The 25,080-nt window shown below is 47.4% G+C and overlaps 1 protein-coding gene across 1 annotated transcript in view; it reads right to left on the bottom strand.

The window, feature by feature from the left end:
* Window positions 1-25,080, bottom strand: part of LOC147124143 (paladin-like) — a 168,899-nt gene that overhangs the window by 43,634 nt on the left and 100,185 nt on the right. The window contains exon 15 of the mRNA XM_085982787.1: window positions 11,357-11,497. Within this exon, the coding sequence (XP_085838913.1) occupies window positions 11,357-11,497 (141 nt within the window). The remainder of the gene's footprint in view (window positions 1-11,356; window positions 11,498-25,080) is intronic.

Genomic DNA, 25,080 nt, shown 5'->3' with positions numbered 1-25,080 from the left:
TGTGACATCAGGCTTCCAAGGGGCAGATTAAACCGCCGCCCACCTCTGCCCCCAGAGGAAATCCCTTCATCGGACAAAGACCTGTTGTGACCTAATTCTGCCCATTTCCTGCCGCCACCTTTCCAAATTCTTTGGGCCAGTTGCGATGGGAGCAAAGGTTCCTCGTGCATTATATACATTTTTATATAACATTATAGCTTTAGTGAGCTGTATCTTTAAGATAGTACTTCTGAATTTGTGACTGGTTGTAACCAATAACAAATATCTTTAGGGACCACCAGGTGGCAAATCCAAATGAGGCACCAATGGCCATTATTTACTTCAGTTTTACAAAAATGGTTAATTTCTTAAATGCCTGACCATTGACAAGATCTGTTCAATCTTCAAGGAGAAGAAAGGGACATAATGGGAAACAGCCCTAGGACCCACAGTTCCTGGCTTACTCCACGTGAGGCAGCCAAGAGTGCTTAGTGGAGGCATCATCCACATAACTGCTGAAAAACTAAGATTTTGGGCTATTTCTTATTATAAAATAGTTTAATTATTGTATGTCAATTGTTGTACTGCTATTACATTGGCCCTGAAATTAGGATCGGGAGCTTGCCGCGCGTGCAAGCCCCCGATGTGCACTCACCCTGCGCGCCAACATCTGAAGCCCGGGCGCGGTTCTGATGTCGGCGCGATGTGCTTACCTGACCCAGCAGCGTAGTTAGTGCGATGTGCCGGCTGGGATCAGGTGAGCACTGTGCAGCCAATCAGGGGAGGGGAAACTCATTCATGAGTTTGACAGTAAGAGCTGTCAAACTCATGAAAACCCCTGGCCCCAAAACACTACTTAAACCTGAAAGAAAATTAAAAGAAACATTGCACTACTTAAATGAACAATAAAGAACTCTGAAAAACTATTTTAAACAATAATTTTAAAATTTGAAAAAAAAAACTATGTAAAAGATCGGGGCTAAAACTAAACTTACCCTACTGTAAATTCTTTAAAAATAACAAACATGTGGAAAAAAAAATTCTCAATTGTACTAAAAGCCCACTTACCTGAAAAACTAAGTACTTACGTGTGGTTTTTCAATGCGTAAAGATCGGAGGCCTTTACACACGCGCAACTCTGGAAAAAAAAAAGGAATTTCACTGCGCACATGCTGCCTGTGCAGTCGCGCGCGTTCTGCCTCTTAACCCCTTGGGTCAGAGGACAGGAAATGCCGGTTTTCAACGCATGTGCTGTGCATGCTGAAAACCGGCAATTCCTCCGGGCACACGCGTGAGTACCCCGTCCGTACTCACGCGCTGTGACAGGAATTACTGGGCCATTGCCTTTTTCTGCTTCTGTGCAATTAACTTACTGTAAATAAGGTTTCAAGTTTAGCCTGAATGTAACCATCTGACAGTGTGGCATAAACCACCTTCTGGAGTGGACAGGAGAGTGTGGTGGCTATTCGATGTGGTCTCTTTGGCCTAGAAATTCAGTTGGTTGCGCCAGCCGTTAGCGCCTTAGGAGGAGTAGATGTCGGGTGCTAGGCGGCTAGCGCCCGGGCGCAGCGCGATCTGCGCCTCGCCCCAACTTCACTAGAGATTTAGCGGCGGCGCAAAGTCTTTGCGCGCGCTCAGCTGCGCGCGCAGATCATGACGTCATTTCCTCGTGCAACGCCCTTTGTGCGCCCCCAACCGGAACTTCAGTCGCGCCGCCCTGTTGTGCGCCTGGCGCCCCTAGCGACTGTTAGAGTGGAATGGTGCTCAGCCGATGCGGGGCGCGGGGGGCGCAAATTAAAGGGCACTCCTCCTGCACTATAAGAGGCTGCCATTTCGCAGCACTCCTTCTTGTGAAACGGATCTTTGGAGAGAGACCAAGGTAGAGAGCTTTCTGCTTTGGCCCAACACTCGGACAGGTACTTGTGGCTTCAGGCCACAGCTTTCCACTAGTCTTTGCCTTCATTGACATCTCATTGTTTGCCAGCATATTATGGGGGCTGCAATGGGTGTCAACGCTGGCTTTCTCAATTACATCCAAAGGGCTCACAGACGCCATGAGAGAGTGGCAGCCCTGGCTAGACAGAGAGGGGGCAACAGGCATCGGGAAAGGAGGCCTTACCCACCCAGGGTATACCACCAGCAGTTCTCCTATCTCAACATGTCTGATGAGCAGTGTGTTCGGAGGCTGCGATTCAGAAGGGACGTGGTCACAGAGATCTGCCAGCTGCTTGGCGGTGATCTGCAGCCACAGCTGAGGAGCAGGACGTCTCTGTCGGTGGAAGTGAAGGTGACGGTGGCTCTCAACTTCTATGCCACCGGCTCCTTCCAATCTGCTACTGGGGACATTGCCAACATCTCCCAGTTCGCCGTGCATTGCTGCATCTGCCAGGTGACCAATGCCCTTTTCAAAAGGAGACGTCAGTTCATCTCCTTCTCCATGGCCCTTGCCAAGCAGCAACAGCGTGCAATGGGCTTTGCAGCATTCGCGGGCTTCCCCATGGTGCAGGGCGCCATTGACTGCACGCATGTGGCTTTGCGGGCACCTCTGGAGAATGCCGAGGATTACCGCAACCGGAAGGGCTACCATTCGCTCAATGTCCAGCTGGTGTGTGACCACAGGCAGCTCATCCTAGCTGTCAATGCCCGCTTTCCAGGCAGCAGCCACGATGCCTTCATCCTGCGACAGACTTCTGTGGCAGACATGTTCCAGGCACAGCCTCACCCACGAGGGTGGCTTATCGGGGACAAAGGCTATCCTTTGTGTACCTGGCTGATGACCCCGCTCCGTGCGCCCAGCACCCCTGCTGAAGAGGGATACAACGAGAGCCATCAAGCGACCAGGAACATCATCGAACAAACAATCGGTGTCCTGAAGCAACGGTTCCGCTGTCTGGATCGTTCCGATGGAGCCCTACAGTATTCGCCGGAGCGAGTCTCCCATTTTGTGGTCGTTTGCTGCATGCTGCACAACCTGGCTATCCGCAGGACTCAGGCACTGCCACCAGAGATTGGAGGACCACCTCAGGAGGAGGAGCAGGAGGAGGAGGACCAGCACAGGAGGGAGGCACAAAGTGCAAGGGCCGCCCGTCACCGGCTTATTGAATGTCGGTTCTAGGCCCCCTCTCAGGGAATGGCTTGTGCCAATGTCAGCAGATGAATGTAGCCGCTCCACAAGCCCTCAGCCGAGCAGGGCAACCAGGACTTAACCAAAAAACCATGCACACTGCAATTTAACAACAATAATTTATTGAAAACCTCTGCCCTTCCCACATTACATGCTCATGTGGAGAAGCCCCCTCCAAAAACACAAAACTACCAGTCTCGGCCTTACAAAAAGAAAGAAAGACACCAGTCTCGGCCTTACACAAAAACAACTGCACCAGTCTCGGCCTTACAACAAGCACCAGGCATTTGTGCATACCTCTACTTTTTGCCCTGCGAGGGCGATGCCTTGCGCATCCTTGCCTGGCCCCTGCCCGCCCCGCTGCTCCTCCTCAATGGGAGCCCAGTGGCTGCAGCAAGGCTGGGGGAAGGCTGCTGAGGGGCAGATGGCGAGACGGCAGATGCCCTTGGGGGTTGGCCTGCACCAGCTCTGGCCTTGGAGTGGCCGGCTGCTGACTGCTCTAACTCTGGCTGGGCGGCAGCAGTCTGTCCAGCAGCTCGTGGCAGCTGCAATGGCAGAGTGGCAGTGTCGGCTGCAGGAATGGTGGCAACCTTGCAGATCGCAGGGGCTCGCTGGTCGCCTGAGACATTGGCACTCACACGGGCCAGCACTGCAGCATGCGCAGCAAACAGCTGAAGAACAGACTGCTGGGCTGCTGCTGCGCGGCGAGTGCCCTGGCGATGCCTGGCTGATCCAGCGAGGGTGGCAGCAGCTAGTGCCTGGGAGTGCAGTGAGCAGCGACGCCCGACCAGAGCGGACCTGCGTGAGGTAGAGGCAGCGCGGCAACTTTAAAAGGAGGGGCGAGGCCCGACCACAGCGGCTGACCTGGGAGTGCAGTGAGCAGCGACGCCCGACCAGAGCGAACCTGCGTGAGGTAGAGGCAGCGCGGCAACTTTAAAAGGAGGGGCAAGGCAAGGCCCGACCACAGCGGCTGACCTGGGAGTGCAGTGAGCAGCGACGCCCGACCAGAGCGGACCTGCGTGAGGTAGAGGCAGCGCGGCAACTTTAAAAGGAGGGGCGAGGCGAGGCCCGACCACAGCGGCTGACCTGGGAGTGCAGTGAGCAGCGACGCCCGACCAGAGCGGACCTGCGTGAGGTAGAGGCAGCTCGGCAACTTTAAAAGGAGGGGCGGGGCGAGGCGAGGCCCGACCAATTCAACAGCAGGGGAGAGAGGTAAAAAGTAATCGAAGTGTGACGTCACCAGGAAGGAGGTAAGTGATTGGTTGGATTGGTTGGTGAGTATTTCTTCTTTTTATTACAATCTTAAATTCTGCAGTTTTTTTCTAGGGTCTCTGTGCTGTAGTGGAGACAGTTGGTAAACCATTTAACTGGTGTAATTAGAGGGATTGATTTAATTTAAATCCAATTAATTAAAGGGGATACTAGCATCTATAATCGGGAAGAGGGTGTCCATAACTAACAATACATTTTTTAAAAATTAATTACATAGAATGGAGCAGGTGATGTGTTACTGTTGCGAGATGTGGGAGCCGGTAGACCCCATTGAGGCTAACGGTGAGTACGTCTGTGACAAGTGTCTGCTGCTACAGGATCTCCAGCTCCGTGTTGATGAGCTGGAGTCTGAGCTTCAGATACTGCGACACATCAGGGAGGGGGAGAAGTACCTGGACTCTGTGTATCAGGAGGCGGTCACACCTATGAAGTTAATTAATTCAGATGTAGCCCATGGCCAGGGTCAGGACAGTGTGACTACGAGTGAGGCAGGTACGGGGAACCAGGAGGTAGTGTTGGAGGAGCCGCAGCCCTTGCTTTGACCAACAGGTTCGAGGTTCTTACTCCCTGTGGGGACGGGAGCAGGGGCTGCAGGGAGGATGAGCAACCTGGCCACAGCACCGTGGAACGGGGGGCCATTCAAGAGGGGGGAGTAAATAGAAATGTTGCAGTGGTAGGGGATAGTATTATTAGGGGGATAGATAGAGTTCTCTGCAGCCAAGAGCGAGAGTCCCGTAGGCTGTGTTGCCTACCCAGTGCCAGGGTTAAGGACATCTCCTCTGGGCTGGAAAGAAACTTGCAGTGGGAGGGGGTGGATCCAGTCGTCGTGGTCCATGTTGGTACAAACAACATAGATAGGACTAGGAAGCCGGTTCTGTTAAAGGAGTATGAGCAGCTAGGGGTCAAATTAAAAAACAGAACTTCAAGGGTAATAATCTCTGGATTATTACCTGAGCCACGAGCGAATTTGGCTAGGACAAATAAAATCAGAGAGTTAAATGCGTGGCTCAAAGACTGGTGTGGGAGAAATGGGTTTTGCTTCCTGGGACACTGGCACCAGTACTGGGGCAGGAGGGAGCTGTTCCGTTGGGACGGGCTTCACTTGGCCAGTGCTGGGACTAGAGTCCTGGCGGATCATATAACTAGGGCTGTAGAGAGGGCTTTAAACTAACTAGTGGGGGGGAGGTTCCTAGAGAACAAATAATAAAAATGACAACAGAGAAGGTCATAGACTTAGGTAGCAGTGGGGAAATGAAAAACCAGAGCGTGTCAGGAAGGGGCAGAAGGTATGGAGTAAAAGGTAAAGTAATAAAAAGGGCAAAAGCAGGAACTAAGTGTCAAAAAACACATTTGAAAGTTCTCTATCTGAATGCACGTAGCATTCGTAACAAAATAGATGAGTTAATGGCACAAATAGCTACATATGGGTATGATCTTGTGGCCATTACAGAAACATGGCTGCAGGGTGACAATGCCTGGGAATTAAACATACCAGGTTATTTAACGATCAGGAAGGACAGGCAGGAAGGAAGGGGAGGTGGGGTGGCTATGTTAATAAAGGAAGGAATCACTGTAATACAGAGAAATGATATTGGGGCAAAAGATCAGGATAATGAAACAGTTTGGGTGGAGATAAGGAATAATAAGGGGAAAAAAACACTAGTGGGTGTAGTCTATAGGCCTCCGAACAGTTGCAACTCGGTTGGACGGAGTATCAATCAAGAAATAGTTGAGGCTTGTAATAAGGGAACATCTATAATTATGGGGGATTTTAACTATCATATTAACTGGACAAATCAAATTGGGCAGGGTTGCCTTGAGGATGAGTTCATTGAGTGTATTAGGGATGGGTTTCTTGAGCAGTATGTAACTGAACCGACCAGGGGGCAAGCAACCTTAGATCTGGTCCTGTGTAACGAGACAGGATTAATTTAAAATGTCCTAGTAAAGGATCCCCTTGGAATGAGTGACCATAACATGGTTGAATTCCATGTTCAATTAGAGGGTGAGGAGGTTGTATCTCAAACAAGCGTGCTAAGCTTGAATAAAGGAGACTATGAAGGTATGAGAGCAGAATTGAGCAAAGTGGATTGGGAAAATAGATTAAAGGGTAAGACGATACATGATCAGTGGTGTACATTTAAGGAGTTATTTTACAACTTCCAAAAAAAGTATATTCCACTGAGAAGAAAAGGGTGTAAAAGAAAAAAGACAGCCATCCGTGGCTAAGTAAAGAAATTAAGGATAGTATTCGACTAAAAACAAGGGCATATAAGGTAGCCAAATCTAGTGGGAGGATAGAGGATTGGGAAAACTTTAAAAGACAGCAAAAAATAACAAAAAGATTGATTAGGAAAGGGAAGATAGATTATGAAAGTAAATTAGCAAAAAATATAAAAACAGATAGTAAGAGTTTTTATAGTTATATAAAAAGAAAAAGGGTGGCTAAAGTAAATGTTGGTCCCTTAGAGGATGAGACCGGGAAATTAATGGTGGGAAATATGGAGATGGCAAAAACACAGAATGAATATTTTGTATCAGTCTTTACAGTAGAGGACACCAAGAATATCCCAACACTGGACAAGCAGGGGGCTATAGGGGGGGAGGAGATAAACACGATCAAAATCACTAAGGAAGTGGTACTCGGTAAAATAATGGGACTCAAGGCGGATAAATCACCTGGACCTGATGGCTTACATCCAAGGGTCTTGAGGGAAGTGGCGGTAGGGATTGTGGATGCATTGGTAATAATCTTCCAAAACTCCCTGGACTCAGCAAAGGTCCCAGCAGACTGGAAAACTGCTAATTTAACACCCTTATTTAAAAAGGGCAGTAGACAGAAGGCTGGAAACTATAGACCAGTTAGCCTAACATCTGTGGTAGGTAAAATTTTGGAGTCCATTATTAAGGAGACAGTAAGAGGACATTTGGATAATCATAGTTTAATAAGACAAAGTCAGCATGGTTTTATGAAGGGGAAGTCATGTTTGACAAATTTGCTGGAGTTCTTTGAGGAAGTAACATACAGGGTGGATAAAGGTGAACCAGTGGACGTATTGTATTTAGACTTCCAAAAGGCATTTGACAAGGTGCCACACAAAAGATTATTGCTTAAGATAAAAAATCACGGGATTGGGGGTAATATTCTGCCATGGATAGAGGATTGGCTATCTAACAGAAGGCAGAGAGTTGGGATAAATGGTTCATTCTCAGACTGGCAATCAGTAACCAGTGGTGTTCTGCAGGGGTCAGTGCTGGGTCCCCAACTCTTTACAATCTATATTAACGATTTGGAGGAGGGGACCGAGTGTAACATATCAAAGTTTGCAGATGATACTAAGATGGGAGGGAAAGTAGTGAGAGAGGAGGACATAAAAAACCTGCAAGGGGACATAGACAGGCTAAGTAAGTGGGCAGAGACTTGGCAGATGGAATACAATACTGGAAAGTGTGAGGTTATGCATTTTGGCAGGAAAAATCATAGAGCAAGTTATTATCTTAATGGCAAGAAACTGGAAAGTACTGAAGTACAAAGGGATCTGGGGGTCCTGGTGCACGAAACTCAAAAGGTTAGTATGCAGGTGCAGCAAGTGATTAAGAAGGCCAATGGAATGTTGGCTTTCATTGCTAGGGGGATAGAATATAAAAATAGGGAGGTATTGCTTCAGTTGTACAAGGTATTGGTGAGACCGCACCTGGAATACTGCATACAGTTTTGGTGTCCATACTTAAGAAAAGACATACTTGCTCTCGAGTCAGTACAAAGAAGGTTCACTCGGTTAATCCCGGGGATGAGGGGATGGACATATGAGGAGAGGTTGAGTAGATTGGGACTCTACTCATTGGAGTTCAGAAGAATGAGAGGCGATCTTATTGAAACATATAAGGTTGTGAAGGGGTTGGATCGGGTGGATGCGGGGAGGATGTTCCAGATGATGGGTGAAACTAGAACTAGGGGGCATAGTCTTAGAATAAGGGGCTGCTCTTTCAAAACTGAGATGAGGAGGAACTACTTCACTCAGAGGGTGGTAGATCCATGGAATATGCTGCCCCAAAAAGCTGTCGAAGCTACATCATTACATAAATTTAAAACAGAAATAGACAGTTTCCTAGAAGAAAAGGGAATTAAGGGTTACGGGGAGCGGGCAGGAATTTGGACATGAGTTTAGGTGCGGATCGGTCATGGCCCTGTGGGTAGCGGAGCGGGCCCAGGGGCCGTGTAGCCTGATCCTGCTCCTGTTTCGTGTGTCTAATTCTGTTAGATTCAGGAGATAGTCCTGTCATAGTGGATTGGCGGTTAGGATCAGATCAGCCATGACCTTATTGAATGGCGGAGCAGGCTCGAGGGGCCAATTGGCCTACTCCTGCTCCTATTTCTTATGCCCGTGTGGCCCTGGTCTGTGTCCGCATGACACCAGCCAGTGAATGGACGGCACGACTGAGCACTTGGCTAGAAGCCGACTGTGCTGCCGCGAAGTCCTGCAGACTCCTGGCCTCTGCTGCACTGAATTGTTCCAGACTCCTGGCCTGTGCTGCACTGAATTGTTGCAGACTACTGGCCTGTGCTGCTCCGAATTGCTGCACACCCCTTGACAGAGACTCTATGGAGTCAGGCATCCTTGCCACTCCAGCCATGAGCTCAGTGTGCCTGCGCTCAGCCTGGACGGCCATTTCCTCTAGGAGGCGCACCTCCTCTGCGCTGACCGTCGCAGGACTGGAGGCCGCACTCACCCTCTGGGGAGAAGTCCGCCGAGCTTCCCCACCCCTCCCATGTTGCTGCAGGCCGCTGGGCCCCGGAGCTTCACTCTCCTCCGACCCTTCCCCCCGGCTCCCCTCCAGGGAAGACGTGTCCCCTACATCGCCATGGGCTGGCGCGGCTGAGGGTGGCACTGATGGGCCGGCTTCCTCTTCCTCCTCCTCGTCTTCCGAAGGGCTGACAGTGGCAGCTTGAGGGCCCGCCTCCTCACCTGGCGATTCACCATCTGAAAGCAGGAAGGCACAAGAGTAGCTTTAGAGTGAGGACAGGGCGGCAGCGAGGGAGGCATGAGTGCTGCCATTCACTGCATTGGTCGGACAGTGGCAAAGGATGCTGATCTCATGCACAAGTGGAACGAGAGAGGTCCAAAAGGTGATGCCCTTACCATTGGTGCCCAGAACAGGGTCGGCATCTCCACTGGCGACGGGGCCAATCAGCCGGCCTGCCATAATGCGCTCCACACGCTGGTCGAGGTCGGAGAGCTCTTTGAGGTCAGGACGGCCTCCCCCGGTCTCAGTTCGGTTGCACCAATTGTGCGCCACCTTGGCCTGCAAGAGAAAGGACGGCCTCTAAGTACAGTGTGAAGCCCTGATCTTGTCTGCACTGCCTCCCATGGTCGAATAGCTTGTACAGAGTGAAGCCCTGTTCTTGTCTGCAATGCCTCCCATGGTGGACTGGCCCTGACAGTGTGTAGCCCTGATCTTGTCTGCAATGCCTCCCATGGTCGAATAGCTTGTACAGTGTGTAAAGTGCTGAATGTGCAAGTGATTTGCATGCCAGTCCCATAGCTGCTGGATGAGGGCTGGCCATTAGGGCTTTCAGGTCCCTTTGCCCATAAAGTGAGGTGCACATGCAGGGATGAGGAGGACACTGGAAAGGTACTCACCCTGACAACCCGAGTGAGGTCGTTGAACTTCTTCCGGCATTGCACAGGAGTCCTGGCAACCACGCTGTTGGAAGAAACCCTGTTGGAGACCTCCCTCCAGGCTTTCCGGTAGGCGCTGGGCAGCAGCCTCTTGCCACCTTCTGGGAACAGAACATGGCGCCTGCGCTCCACTCCGCCAACCAGCAGCCTCAGGTCACCATCGCTGAAGTGCTGCGCTCTCTCCCTGGCCTTCTCCATTGCCCTGGGCGTTGTGCAGGTGAAGCTGAAGTGGTCAGGCCTAGGTTGAGGGCTGCAGTGTGCAGGGCGTGGCAGGCAAACAAATCGACCCTCCCCCTTTAAGAGCTGACCGGCGCCAGAGTGTCTGCCATCAATCAAGAACTCACCGCATCTGCGCTGCGCCCGGCCTCGGGGGTATTGTTCAGCACCGCCGGCTTAGCGCCTAAAGATAGTCGTGCATCGCCTGTTTTAGCGCAGCAGCAACCTCTTGGGGCGATGCGACTGAATATCGGCGAAGGGGGCGCGACTTTGCGCCGGGCTCAAACTTTTGCGGCCGCCCGACTTTAGCGCCCCAAAAGTGGCTATACTGAATTTCTAGGCCTTTGTCTCTGATGTGTAATACAGTATATCACAAGAGTCATTATTTGTCCTGTGACACACTATCTATTCATGTCATATATAAGCTTTAGTTTATAGAAAATGTGAGTCTCCTTATTGAAACTGTTTCAATAGCTTCAATTATCTTTGCTGTGAACACATCTTAAAAATATTGGAATAGAGCTTGGATTGTTGCAATGAAAATATAACATAGATGCTTTGAGTTCCGGAGAGTGGATCTTTTACTCTGCATTGCCTGTACAGCCGGCTTAATCCTGCTCTCTCTGGTTGTGCATAAATGCATACCAAATATGTTGGACATTAATCCCCTTGCTGTGCAAAATCACCAATCAATCATTCTGCATTTACTCCAACTATAAATAACCAGGAAAAATGTCACAATGGGGTTTATTTTGACTTTGGGGTGACCGACTGGGGAAGTGCACTGGTCGGCCACCGATGCTAGTGGCGAAGAGGCAATTTTGACGCCAGCGATTTCCATATTAAAAGGAGCCTCTTGCCTGAAACAGGTGGGCGCTTTGGACACCGGCCCCTTTCAAATTGGAGCCGGCCGCATCACCGGTGTTGACACCAGGCGAAGGAAGTGAAAATCACCCTCAATATGTGCATTGAATAAATTGTCAACATAATAGACAATGAAAAGTAAACACATAAAGTGTATTAATTAACAGTTGATAGTGAGTGACACCGCCGCTTTTGAATATAGAAATAAGTAAAGTGTTACCTTCTTGTAGGTGTTGATGATGAGCTCTCTTAGGTGATGCATCATGGGAGTCATTGAATCACTCACTGCATCGAGAGCTCTGTCCACTTCCTTCTTCATCTCATCACCATTCGGAAGAATACGAACCAAGTTAAGAATGACCTGAGGAAAAAAATAGACGGAGGTACAACAAAATGAAGCTTCGGTGATCATTTTCTGACTATGTATCAAAGACAAACTTCGTCTGCCCTCTGCACCCAAATCAGCAAATCATGGGCACATTGTTTGCGATTTTCAGATATGTGACCATGGGACCATAGTTTCCTTTGGTGTGTGCGTGGAATACGACCCCTTTACAGTCTAACATTGACCTGATCGTAAAATATTACCTAGCCTCAACTTAAACAAAACTCTTTCACATGGACAAGTAGAAATGAGGGAGGCCATTCAGCCCATCTAGCTCATACTTTCAAAGACATTTTTTGTCTTTGAGGCTCACATGACTTCTGACTCCATATTTTACACTGTTACTCATCTTAGAACTTCCAAATGATGACGTGATTCTAGGAACAGCGGATATATGTATTTATATCATAAATGTGTCTGTATTTTTATTGTAATTGTGTTGTGAGATCCCTACACAAGAGTAGACAAGATTACACATTTTACGCAGCTTTGAGGAGCCCCATTCATCTAAATGGCTCCTTGAGATCTATAGCAATAACTAGAGAACAAGTGAACCCAGTTGCATCTGACAGCTGTACTTTCCTCTGTATCCAGATATTTTTCATTCACAGCTGCCTCACACTGAATTGTATGTTGCATCCTACAAGCTGACAGCTCCTGTTACATTTGCCTCAGGAACTTTGCTTTTTTCTAAGTCTTCCTTTGCTCCTCTGATCATACTTTTAACATGTTCCTTTATTCATTCCAGTCAACCCCTTCTCCTTTCAGAAGATTGAGGGGTGATCTGAGCAAGGTGTTTAAAATGTTAAAAGGATTCAATTGGGTAGATAGTGTGAAAATATTCCCTCTGGTGGGGAATCAAGAACGAGAGGACATAATCTTAACATTAGAGCCAGGATATTTAGGAGTGAAATCAAGAAACACTTTTGCAACCAAAGGTATTCTGGACCGATGGACTATTTTATGTGCAGATAGCACCCTCTGGTGGTGGTTATGTGTTAGCAGTGTGTTTGTATGAAACAGAGGTCATTTGACCTTTGTTCCTTTCTTCCTGTGAGAGGTCATTTGACCTTCGTACCTTTCTTCCTGTGTAACCCAGGAAGTAAAATCCCAGGAAGTAGAATTCCAGGAAGAACCTGGCAGTAATGGAGGATTCCATAAGGGTTTCACAATCCAATGTAATCTGATTTCATATGTTAGGCCAAGCGCAATATCTGTGAGTATCTTTGTTTGTTAGCATAATAGCAATGTTGTCAGAGTAGTAGTTTGACAATAATATGTTTAAAAGGTTAATATTTGATAGTTACAGAAGTTAGTCCAAATGTTAGTTAGTTATACAATTAATCTATTCTACTGTTGTAAATATGTTTATATCTTATGTAATATCGAATGTACAGTACTCAGTTTATGTACAAAACATACTTTAACTTTGTTTACAGTTTCACAAAAATTGTTCAAGTAAAGGCTTCAAACAGCAAACGGCTTCACGAAGAATTATTTTGCAAAGTGTTTAACTTGCTGGATAACTAGATAGGAGCACGTCTAGCGTGGCCAGTACAGTGAAAAGATAGCATTATGGCTAGCTGTGAAGAGCGGAGCAGGAGGAACCCAGTGTAAGTCTTAACCTCGTAGAGCACATCTACCTCACATCAACATGTCAGAAGATAATAACGAAAATGCTTTGCAGCGAGGAGAAGACCTTAAACAGGTAGACGAAACTGTAGAAGGTGACAATCGGTCTATAAGCTCCGGTTACGTCAGATCGCAAGCTGGTTCATGGTCAGCAGAAAGTGCTCTGAGTTTGGGTAAGTGTGAGTTAGGGTAAGTGGGGTGTTAGGTGCTCTTTTCAAACTTTATCTCTGTGGGTTGTAGTTAATAAGGCCTTTCTGGTGCAGAGTGACTGTTGGTAAACCATTTAACTGGTGTAATTAGAGGAATTGATTTAACAAATCCAATAAATTAAAGGGGATACTAGCATCTATAATCGGGCAGAGGATGTCCATAACTAACAATAAAAAATTTAATTAATTACATAGAATGGAGCAGGTGATGTGTTACTGTTGCGAGATGTGGGAGCCGGTGAACCCCATTGAGGCTCACGGTGATTACGTCTGTGACAAGTGTCTGCTGCTACAGAAACTCCAGCTCTGTGTTGATGAGCTGAAGTCTGAGCTTCAGACACTGCGACACATCAGGGAGGGGGAGAAGTTCCTGGACTCTGTGTTTCAGGAGATGGTCATACCTATGAAGTTAATTAATTCAGATATAGCCCATGGTCAGGGACAGGACGGTGTGACTACGAGTGAGGCAGGTACGGGGATCCAGGAGGTAGTGTTGGAGGAGCCGTAGCCCTTGCTCTTGTCCAACAGGTTCGAGGTTCTTACTCCCTGTGGGGACAGGAGCAGGGACTGCAGGGAGGATGAGCAACCTGGCCACAGCACCGTGGAACGGGGGGCCATTCAAGAGGGGGGAGTAAATAGAAATGTTGTAGTGGTAGGGGATAGTATTATTAGGGGGGTAGATAGAGTTCTCTGCAGCCGAGAGCGAGAGTCCCGTAGGCTGTGTTGCCTACCCGGTGCCAGGGTTAAGGACATCTCCTCTGGGCTGGTAAGAAACTTGCAGTGGGAGGGGGTGGATCCAGTTGTCGTGGTCCATGTTGGTACAAACAACATAGATAGGACTAGGAAGCCGGTTCTGTTAAAGGAGTATGAGCAGCTAGGGGTCAAATTAAAAGACAGGACATCAAGGGTAATAATCTCTGGATTATTACCTGAGCCACAAGCAAATTTAGCTAGGACAAATAAAATTAGAGAGTTAAATGCGTGGCTCAAAGACTGGTGTGGGAGAAATGGGTTTTGCTTCCTGGGACACTGGCACCAGTACTGGGGCAGGAGGGAGCTGTTCCATTGGGACGGGCTTCACTTGGCCAGTGCTGGGGCTAGAGTCCTGGCGGATCATATAACTAGGGCTGTAGAGAGGGCTTTAAACTAACTAGTGGGGGGGAGGTTCCTAGAGAGCAAATAATAAAAATGACAACAGAGAAGGTCATAGACTTAGGTAACAGTGGGGAAATTAAAAACGAGAGCGTGTCAGGAAGGGGCAGAAGGTATGGAGTAAAAGGTAAAGTAATAAAAAGGGCAAAAGCAGGAACTAAGTGTCCCAAAACATATTTGAAAGTTCTCTATCTGAATGCACGTAGCATTCGTAACAAAATAGACGAGTTAATGGCACAAATAACTACATATGGGTATGATCTTGTGGCCATTACAGAAACATGGCTGCAGGGTGACAATGCCTGGGAATTAAACATACCAGGTTATTTAACGATCAGGAAGGACAGGCAGGAAGGAAGGGGAGGTGGGGTGGCTATGTTAATAAAGGAAGGAATCACTGTAATACAGAGAAATAATATTGGGGCAAAAGATCAGGATAATGAAACAGTTTGGGTGGAGATAAGGAATAATAAGGGGAAAAAACATTAGTGGGCGTAGTCTATAGGCCACCGAACAGTTGCAACTCGGTTGGACGGAGTATCAATCAGGAAATAGTTAAGGCTTGTAATAAGGGAACATCTATAATTATGGGGGATTTTAACTATCATATTAATTGGACAAATCAAATTGGGCAGGGTTGCCTTGAGGATGAGTTCATTGAGTGTATTAGGGATGGGTTTCTTGAGCAGTATGTAACTGAACCGACCAGGGGGCAAGCAACCTTAGATCTGGTCCTGTGTAACGAGACAGGATTAATTAAAAATGTCCTAGTAAAGGACCCCCTTGGAATGAGTGACCATAACATGGTTGAATTCCATATTCAATTAGAGGGTGAGAAGGTTGTATCTCAAACAAGCGTGCTAAGCTTGAATAAAGGAGACTATGAAGGTATGAGAGCGGAATTGAGTAGAGTGGATTGGGAAAATAGATTAATGGGTAAGACGATACATGATCAGTGGTGTACATTTAAGGAGTTATTTTACAACTTTCAAAAACAATATATTCCACTGAGAAGAAAAAGGTGTAAAAGAAAAGACAGCCATCCGTGGCTAAGTAAAGAAATTAAGGATAGTATTCGACTAAAAACAAGGGCATATAAGGTAGCCAAATCTAGTGGGAGGATAGAGGATTGGGAAAACTTTAAAAGACAGCAAAAGATAACAAAAAGATTAATTAAGAAAGGGAAGATAGATTATGAAAGTAAATTAGCAAAAAATATAAAAACAGATAGTAAGAGTTTTTATAGTTATATAAAAAGAGAAAGGGTGGCTAAAGTAAATGTTGGTCCCTTAGAGGATGAGACCGGGAAATTAATGGTGGGAAATATGGAGATGGCAAAAACACTGAATGAATATTTTGTATCAGTCTTTACAGTAGAGGACACTAAGAATATCCCAACACTGGACAAACAGGGGGCTCTAGGGGGGGAGGAGCTAAACACGATCAAAATCACTAAGGAAGTGGTACTCGGTAAAATAATGGGACTCAAGGCGGATAAATCACCTGGCTTACATCCTAGGGTCTTGAGGGAAGTGGCGGTAGGGATTGTGGATGCATTGGTAATTATTTTTCAAAACTCCCTGGACTCGGCAAAGGTCCCGGCAGACTGGAAAACTGCTAATGTAACACCCTTATTTAAAAAGGGCAGTAGACAGAAGGCTGGAAACTATAGAGCGGTTAGCCTAACATCTGTGGTAGGTAAAATTTTGGAGTCCATTATTAAGGAGACAGTAACAGGACATTTAGATAATCATAATTTAATAGGACAAAGTCAGCATAGTTTTATGAAGGGGAAGTCATGTTTGACAAATTTGCTGGAGTTCTTTGAGGAAGTAACATATAGGGTGGATAAAGGGGAACCAGTGGACGCAGTGTATTTAGACTTCCAAAAGGCATTTGACAAGGTGCCACACAAAAGATTATTGCTTAAGATAAAAAATCACGGGATTGGGGGTAATATTCTGGCATGGATAGAGGATTGGCTATCTAACAGAAGGCAGAGAGTTGGGATAAATGGTTCATTCTCAGACTGGCAATCAGTAACTAGTGGTGTTCCGCAGGGGTCGGTGCTGCGTCCCCAACTCTTTACAATCTATATTAACGATTTGGAGGAGGGGACCGAGTGTAATATTTCAAAGTTTGCAGATGATACTAAGATGGGGGGGAAAGTAGTGAGTGAGGAGGACATAAAAAACCTGCAAGGGGACATCGACAGGCTAAATAAGTGGGCAGAGATTTGGCAGATGGAATACAATACTGGAAAGTGCGAGGTTATGCACTTTGGCAGGAAAAATCGTAGAGCAAGTTATTATCTTAATGGCAAGAAACTGGAAAGTACTGAAGTACAAAGGGATCTGGGGGTCCTGGTGCACGAAACTCAAAAGGTTAGTATGCAGGTGCAGCAAGTGATTAAGAAGGCCAATGGAATGTTGGCTTTCATTGCTAGGGGGATAGAATATAAAAATAGGGAGGTATTACTTCAGTTGTACAAGGTATTGGTGAGACCGCACCTGGAATACTGCGTACAGTTTTGGTGTCCATACTTAAGAAAAGACATACTTGCTCTCGAGTCAGTACAAAGAAGGTTCACTCGGTTAATCCCGGGGATGAGGGGATGGACATATGAGGAGAGGTTGAGTAGATTGGGACTCTACTCATTGGAGTTCAGAAGAACGAGAGGCGATCTTATTGAAACATATAAGATTGTGAAGGGGTTGGATCAGGTGGATGCGGGGAGAATGTTCCCGATGATGGGTGAAACTAGAACTAGGGGGCATAGTCTTAGAATAAGGGGCTGCTCTTTCAAAACTGAGAGGAGGAGGAACTACTTCACTCAGAGGGTGGTAGGTCCATGGAATATGCTGCCCCAACAAGCTGTAGAAGCTACATCATTACATAAATTTAAAACAGAAATAGACAGTTTCCTAGAAGTAAAGGGAATTAAGGATTACGGGGAGCGGGCAGGAATTTGGACATGAGTCTAGGTTCGGATCGGTTATGGCCCTGTGGGTAGCGGAGCGGGCCCAGGGGCCATGTAGCCTGATCCTGCTCCTATTTCGTGTGTCTAATTCTGTTAGATTCAGGAGATGGTTCTGTGATAGTAGATTGGCGGTTAGGATCAGATCAGCCATGATCTTATTGAATGGCGGAGCAGGCTCGAGGGGCCGATTGGCCTACTCCTGCTCCTATTTCTTATGTTCTTATGTTCTTATGTCATCAGGTGGTTCTAGAATAAGCGTGACTATCGCCAGAGCACGAGCTAAGCTAGTGGCAGCTCAAGCCAGAGCTGCGCATGCGAACAGTGAAATAGAAATAAAAGTAAGACAGGCCCGTCTCCAAGCTGAATCACAAGCCGAGCAGGCCCGACATCAAGCCGAACAGGCCCGTCTCCAAGCTAAATCACAAGCCGAACAGGCCGATCCCAAGCCGAACAGGCCCGATTCCAAGCCGAACAGGCCCGTCACCAAGTTGAACGCCAGGCTGAACAGGCCCGTCACATAAGAACATAAGAACATAAGAAGTAGGAGCAGGAGTAGGCCATACGGCCCCTCGGGCCTGCTCCGCCATTCAATAGGATCATGGCTGATCCGAACCTAGACTCACGTCCACTTCCCCGCCCGCTCCCCGTAACCCCTAATTCCCTTATCAGCTAGGAAACTGTCTATCTCCATTTTAAATTTATTTAATGTTGCAGCTTCCACAGCTCTCTGGGGTAGCAAATTCCATAGATTTACTACTCCCTGAGTGAAGAAGTTTCCCCTCATCTCAGTTTTGAAAGCGCAGCCCCTTATTCTTAGATTATGCCCCCTAGTTCTAGTCTCACCCATCAGTGGAAACATCCTCCCCGCATCCACCCGATCAAACCCCCTCACAATCTTATATGTTTCGATAAGATCGCCTCTCATTCTTCTGAACTCCAATGAGTAGAGTCCCAACCTACTCAACCTTTCCTCATACACCAACCCCCTCATCTCTGGAATCAACCGAGTGAACCTTCTCTGAACCGCCTTGAGAGCAAGTATATCTTTTCTTAAATATGGAAACCAAAACTGCATGCAGTATTCCAGGTGTGGCCTCACCAATACCCTGTATAACTGCAGCAAGACTTCCTTGTTTTTATACTCCATCCCCCTTGCAATAAAAGCCAAGATTCCATTGGCCTTCCTGATCACCTGTTGCACCTGCATACTAACTTTTTGTGTTTCATGTACCAGGACCCCCAGATCCCTTTGTACTGTAGCATTTTGCAGTTTCTCTCCATTTAGATAATAACTTGCTCTTTGATTTTTTCTGCCAACGTGCATAACCTCACACTTTCCAACATTATATTGCATCTGCCAAGTCTCTGCCCACTCACTTAGCCTGTCTATGTCCTTTTGCAGGTTTTTTATGTCCTCCTCACTCATTGCTTTCCCTCCCATCTTTGTATCGTCGGCAAACTTGGATATGTTGCACTCGGTCCCTTCCTCCAAATCGTTAATATAGATTGTAAAGAGTTGGGGTCCCAGCACTGACCCCTGCGGAACACCATTAGTTACTGATTGCCAGCCCGAGAATGAACCATTTATCCCAACTCTTTGTTTTCTGTTAGATAGCCAATCTTCCACCCATGCCAGTATATTACACCCAATCCTGTGATTTCTTATCTTGATCAGTAATCTTTTGTGTGGAACCTTGTCAAATGCCTTTTGGAAGTCCAAATACACTACATCCACTGGTTCCCCTTTATCCACCCTGTATGTTACATCCTCAAAGAATTCGAGCAAATTTGTCAAACATGACTTCCCCTTCATAAAACCATGCTGACTCTGTCCTATTAAATTATGTTTATCCAAGTTGAACACCAGGCTGAACAGGCCCGCCTCCAAGCCACATTAGACGCTCTGCAGCAACAAAAAGAGATAGATGCTGCATTAGCCAAGACACAAGTATTCGAGGCAGTTTTGGAGGGAGCTTATCCTGAGACAGCTTACAAACCTTTAATTCCCGCTTCATGGCAGAGTCCACGACAACGCACCATAGGTTACGTGAGCGACCATGCCGACATACAGTTTACAGGAGAAAGGGATGAAGGCCCGCACATCTCTACAGACGCAAGCACTTCGTATAACATGCCACAACTTGCCAATCAAGGTCAAAGCAGACAGCGTGCCTCAAGCCGCAGAGTCTCCCCCAGCAGAACGGAAGACACGGTGCAGAGGAATAGGACGCCGAATAGAGAAAGTCAGAGGCAAATCCCCTCTCGGTTCCTTGAGACCCCCAACAGAGCCCCTAGCCAAGGCAACCCTGGCACAGGTCCCAGCACCTACGACCTCGCCAAATACCATGCACGCACCCAGCTGGTGACTTTGGGGTTAATTAAATTTGATGACAGGCCAGAGAATTATCGGGCTTGGAAGTCCTGCTTCCACGATGCCATATCGGGCTTAGACCTGTCGGCAGGAGAAGAGCTCGGCCTCCTTATCAAATGGCTCGGCCCAGAGTCCGCCGGACAGGCCTGCAGGATAAAAGCGGCCAATGTGGGACAGCTGTCAGAGGGGTTGGAGAAGGCTTGGGCGAGGCTGGAAGAAAGCTACGGCTCGCCTGAAGCCATTGAAAGGGCTCTCTTTGACAGGTTGGAGAACTTTCCGAGGTTGACGAGTAAGGAACCCCAGAAGCTCCGCGACCTTGGAGATCTGCTGTCGGAACTCGAAGCCGCAAAGCAGGACGGCTACCTACCCGGTCTATCGTACTTCGACACTTCCAGCGGGGTAAGTCCCATCATTGAGAAGCTTCCATTTAACCTGCAGGAGAAGTGGATAACGTTTGGATCAAAGTTCAAGCTAAAGCACAACGTGGCGTTCCCACCATTCTCTGCATTCGTTAAATTCATCCGTAAAGAAGCCAAAGCCAGGAACGACCCCAGCTTCAACTTCTTCTCCGCCCACCAGCACTTGCCAGAAGAGACAAGTTCGACAGACATGGAAGGACACCAATATCTGTCCACAAAATGCAAGTGTCCTCAACTGAGCACACAAAGATTCAGAAGAAACCTGAGGATATGAGCAAACAATGCCCTATCCACAACAAGCCCCATCCTTTAAAGAAGTGCAGAGGCTTCAGGGAGATGTCCCTGGAAGATCGGAAACAATGTCTTAAAGAGAACTCTATATGTTTCAAGTGCTGCTCTTCCACGAGCCATCTCGCCAAGAACTGCAAGGTAGATGCAAAATTCACTGAATGTGAAAGTGATCGGCATGTTTCAGCACTACACCCAGGCCCAGCTCCTTGGAAGTCAGAGACGCCTCCTCCCGCTTCAGTGCACGGCGGGGAGAGAGAGGGAGCTGCTGGTCTGGAGATTACATCCAGGTGCACCGAGGTGTGTGGAGAAGGAGTGAGCGAAAGAGCATGCTCCAAGATATGCCTCATTAATGTGTACCCTGTAGGACGTCGCCAAGAATCTGAGATGTATGCCTATCATCGTCTTAACTCACTCCGTCGCACACTAGAGAACAAGCCATCTCAGGTCAGCACACTCAAGACTTCCATCTTGGAGAATAGTCATCCAAGCTACCTTACCCCATGCAGTAGTCAGATCCGGGTGACAGAGAAGTTCAGTCACACGGCTCAGCCTCAGAAAACCCCAGCACTGATCTCCGCAGACAGCACACAGATGATGCTCACTGGAGAGAACCCGAGTCAGTCAGTCTTCTGTCGCACCGCCAACGACCACAAACTTGCTCCATCGATCGACGACATGAGGTTCCTCCAGATTATGGACAATGAGGTCTCTCGTGACAGCTCTAACAGCTGGGTTGCACCCTTACCCTTCCGGAACCCCAGACGACGGCTGCCGAACAACAGGGGTTATGCCTATAATCGTCTTAACTCACTCCGTCGCACACTAGAGAAGAAGCCAAAGATGAAAGCACACTTCCTAGAGTTTGTCAAGGAAATGCTTGTCAACGATCACGCAGAGATAGCTCCTCCACTCCAGGAAGGCCAAGAGTGTTGGTACCTCCCTTCCTTCGGAGTCTATCACCCCAAAAAGCCGGAACAGATCCGCGTGGTGTTTGACTCCAGTGCACCATATCAGGGAGTCTCTCTCAACGACGTACTCCTCACAGGGCCCTATCTTAACAACAGCCTCTTGGGAGTGCTCATGAGATTCAGGAAAGAGCCCGTCGCCATCACTGCCGATATCCAGCACATGTTTCATTGCTTCGTGGTGAGAGAAGACCACAGAGACTTCCTCCGCTTCTGTGGTATCGGGACAATGACCCCAATAGAGACATTGTGGACTACAGAATGCGTGTCCATGTCTTTGGGAATAGCCCATCCCCTGCTGTCGCCATATACGGACTAAGGAGAGCTGCCAAGGAAGAAGACGACAACTTTGGCAGTGATGTGAGAGGGTTCATCGAACGAGAGTTCTATGTCAACGACGCACTGAAGTCATTCCCGACCGAAGCAGAGGCCATCAGTACCCTCGGACGAGCCCAGGAACTACTTGCACTATCCAACCTCAGGCTGCATAAGATAGCCTCTAACAGACAAGCAGTGATGGAGGCATTCCCCCCTGAAGATCGTGCTAAGGACGTCAAAGACCTAGACCTCTTCACTGATGACCTCCCCTTACAGCGTAGCCTAGGGGTGTCGTGGAACATAGCAACAGACACGTTCACGTTCCAAGTCTTAGACATCACGAAACCCTTCACACGTAGAGGAGTGCTCTCTACAGTCAACAGCCTATATGACCCTCTCGGCTTCTTAGCCCCTGTCACCATACAAGGCAGGCTGCTCCTCAGGGAACTCTCCACACGTGCTGAAGAGTGGGATTCACCTCTCCCTGAAGAGATGGAAGCAGAGTGGGACAGATGGAGAGACTCACTCCAAGACTTACAGGAGATCCGAGTAGCTCGCTGCTATTCGTCTTTCTCTCCCTTAAATGCCCAATTCAAAGAGCTTTGTGTCTTTGCAGATGCATCCGCTAAGGCCATTGCAAGTGTGGCTTATCTGAAGGTCACCACTCAAGAAGGACAAAGCAAAATCGGCTTCGTCTTTGATAGAGGCAAGTTGGCGCCCCAGCCAGACCTCACCATACCCAGACTGGAACTGTGCGTAGCAGAACGCAACCTACCTCCTCACAGCAGTCTACGGAAGCTGCATCCTATCATCGACACCGACGGACTGTCTCCGAGGTGGTTCTTCTTTTGCTGCCAGAGGACTCCAGTGACAAGTAGAGTTCGGACGATGTGGAGTCGTTAACGACCCCAGATGGGGAGTGTTCTGGACCGATGGACTATTTTATGTGCAGATAGCACCCTCTGGTGGTGGTTATGTGTTAGCAGTGTGTTTGTATGAAACAGAGGTCATTTGACCTTTGTTCCTTTCTTCCTGTGAGTGGTCATTTGACCTTTGTACCTTTCTTCCTGTGTAACCCAGGAAGTAGAATCCCAGGAAGTAGAATTCCAGGAAGAACCTGGCAGTAATGGAGGATTCCATAAGGGTTTCACAATCCAATGTAATCTGATTTCATATGTTAGGCCAAGCGCAATATCTGTGAGTATCTTTGTTTGTTAGCATAATAGCAATGTTGTCAGATTAGTATTTTGACAATAATATGTTTATAAAAGGTTAATATTTGATAGTTACAGAAGTTAGTCCAAATGTTAGTTAGTTATACAATTAATCTATTCTACTGTTGTAAATATGTTTATATCTTATGTAATATCGTACAAAACATACTTTATCTTTGTTTACAGTTTCACAAAAATTGTTCAAGTAAAGGCTTCAAACAGCAAACGGCTTCACGAAGAATTATTTTGAATAAGTGTTTAACTTGCTGGATAACTAGATAGGAGCACGTCTAGCGCGGCCAGCACAAAAGTGTAGTAGAAATCTGGAGTGTACTGCCTCAAAAGGCTGTGGATGCTGGGTCAATTGAAACTTCAAGACTGAGATTGATAGATTTTTGTTAGGTAAGGGTATCAATGGACATGGAGCAAAGACGGAAAAGTGGAGTTGAGGTACAGATCAACCATGATCTAATTGAAGGGCAGAGAAGGCTCGAGGGGTTGAATGGTGTACTGCTGTTCCTATGTTTTCCCTCCAAGATTTGTAGAGGTAAGTTTTCCTTTTGACTTTTTGATTTCGGATCAAGCTTTTTTAGCCTGAGCTTTCATATTTATCCTACATGCTCAATCTTATGCCTTTAGAGGTGTTCTTTTACAAAAGCATTGTTGAATAAGCCCCTCCAAATCGGACACATGTTTCGAGTATTGTGTGGCGTTTATAACAGTTTTTGACCCTGTCACAGCACTGAAACGGTCCTTATTAAAGTCACAAATTACATCCTGCGTGACTGTGACCATGGTGCACTATTCCTCTTCATCCTTCTTGACCTGTCTGTAGCTTTTGACACGGATGGCCACGCCAACCTCCTCCAACGCCTCTCCTCCATTGACCAGCTAAATGGGACTGCCCTCTCCTGGTTACATTCTTATCCATTCTTACCTATACAGTCATAGCCAAAGAATCTCCCGCAATGGCTTCTCTTCCCATTCCCGCACAGCTATGTCTGGAGTCCCCCCAAGGATCTATCCTTGGCACCCTCCTATCTGTCATATTGTCGCTCAGCAACACCATCCGAAAATACAACATCTCATTTCACATGTACGCTGATGAAAGCCAGTTCTACCTCACCACCACCTCTCGACCTCTCTACTGCCTCTGATTTGTCAAGCTGATTGTCTGCCATCTATTGGATCAGCAGAAATTTCTTCCAATTAAATATTGGGAAGACTGAAGCCATTGTCTTCGGCCCCCTCCGCAAACTCCGTTCCCTAGCCATTGATTCCAACCCATTCCCTGCCCACTGTTTGAAGCTAAACCAGACTGTTCACAATCTTGGCTTCCTATTTGACCTTGAGCTAAGCTACTGACCTCGTATACCCTCCATCACCAAGACTGCATACTTCCACCTCCTTAACATCACCCATCTCCACCCCGCCTCACCCCAATTGCTGATGAAGCCCTTATCCATGCTTTTGTTACCGCCTAACTCAAATATTCCAACGCTCTCCTAGCCGGTCTCCCATCTTCCACTCTCCATAAAGTTCAGCTCATCCAAAACTCTGCTGCCCATTTCCTAACTTGCACCAATTCCTGCTCACCCATCTCTCTCAACTTGCTGACCTACATTGGCTCTTGGTCCAGCAATGCAGCGAATTTAAAATTCTCATTCTTGTGTTCAAATCCTACCATGGCCTCGCCCCTCCCTATTTCTGTCACCTCCTCCAGACCTACAAATCTCCAAGAACTCTGCATTCCTCCCATTCTGGCCTCTTGCACGTCTGCGATTTTCATCGCCCCACCCTTGGCGGCCGTGTCTTCAGCAGTCTAAGCCCTAAACTCTGGAATTCCTTCCCTCTCTGCCATTCTACTCCTTTCTCCTCCTTGAAGACACTCCTTAAAACTTAACCTTTTGACCAAGCTTTTGGTCACCTATCCTAATGTCTCCTTATGTGAATTGGTGTCAAACTTTGTCTGATGACGCTCCTGTGAAGCGCTTCGGGACTTTTTACT

The sequence above is a fragment of the Somniosus microcephalus genome, chromosome 1, assembly GCF_052327205.1.
Source record: "Somniosus microcephalus isolate GS21.2 chromosome 1, FLI_Smic_1.0, whole genome shotgun sequence".
In the NCBI taxonomy this organism is placed as follows: Eukaryota; Metazoa; Chordata; class Chondrichthyes; order Squaliformes; family Somniosidae; genus Somniosus; species Somniosus microcephalus.
Note: the sequence above shows the minus strand (reverse complement) of the source record. Positions and strands in the feature narration are given on the sequence as shown.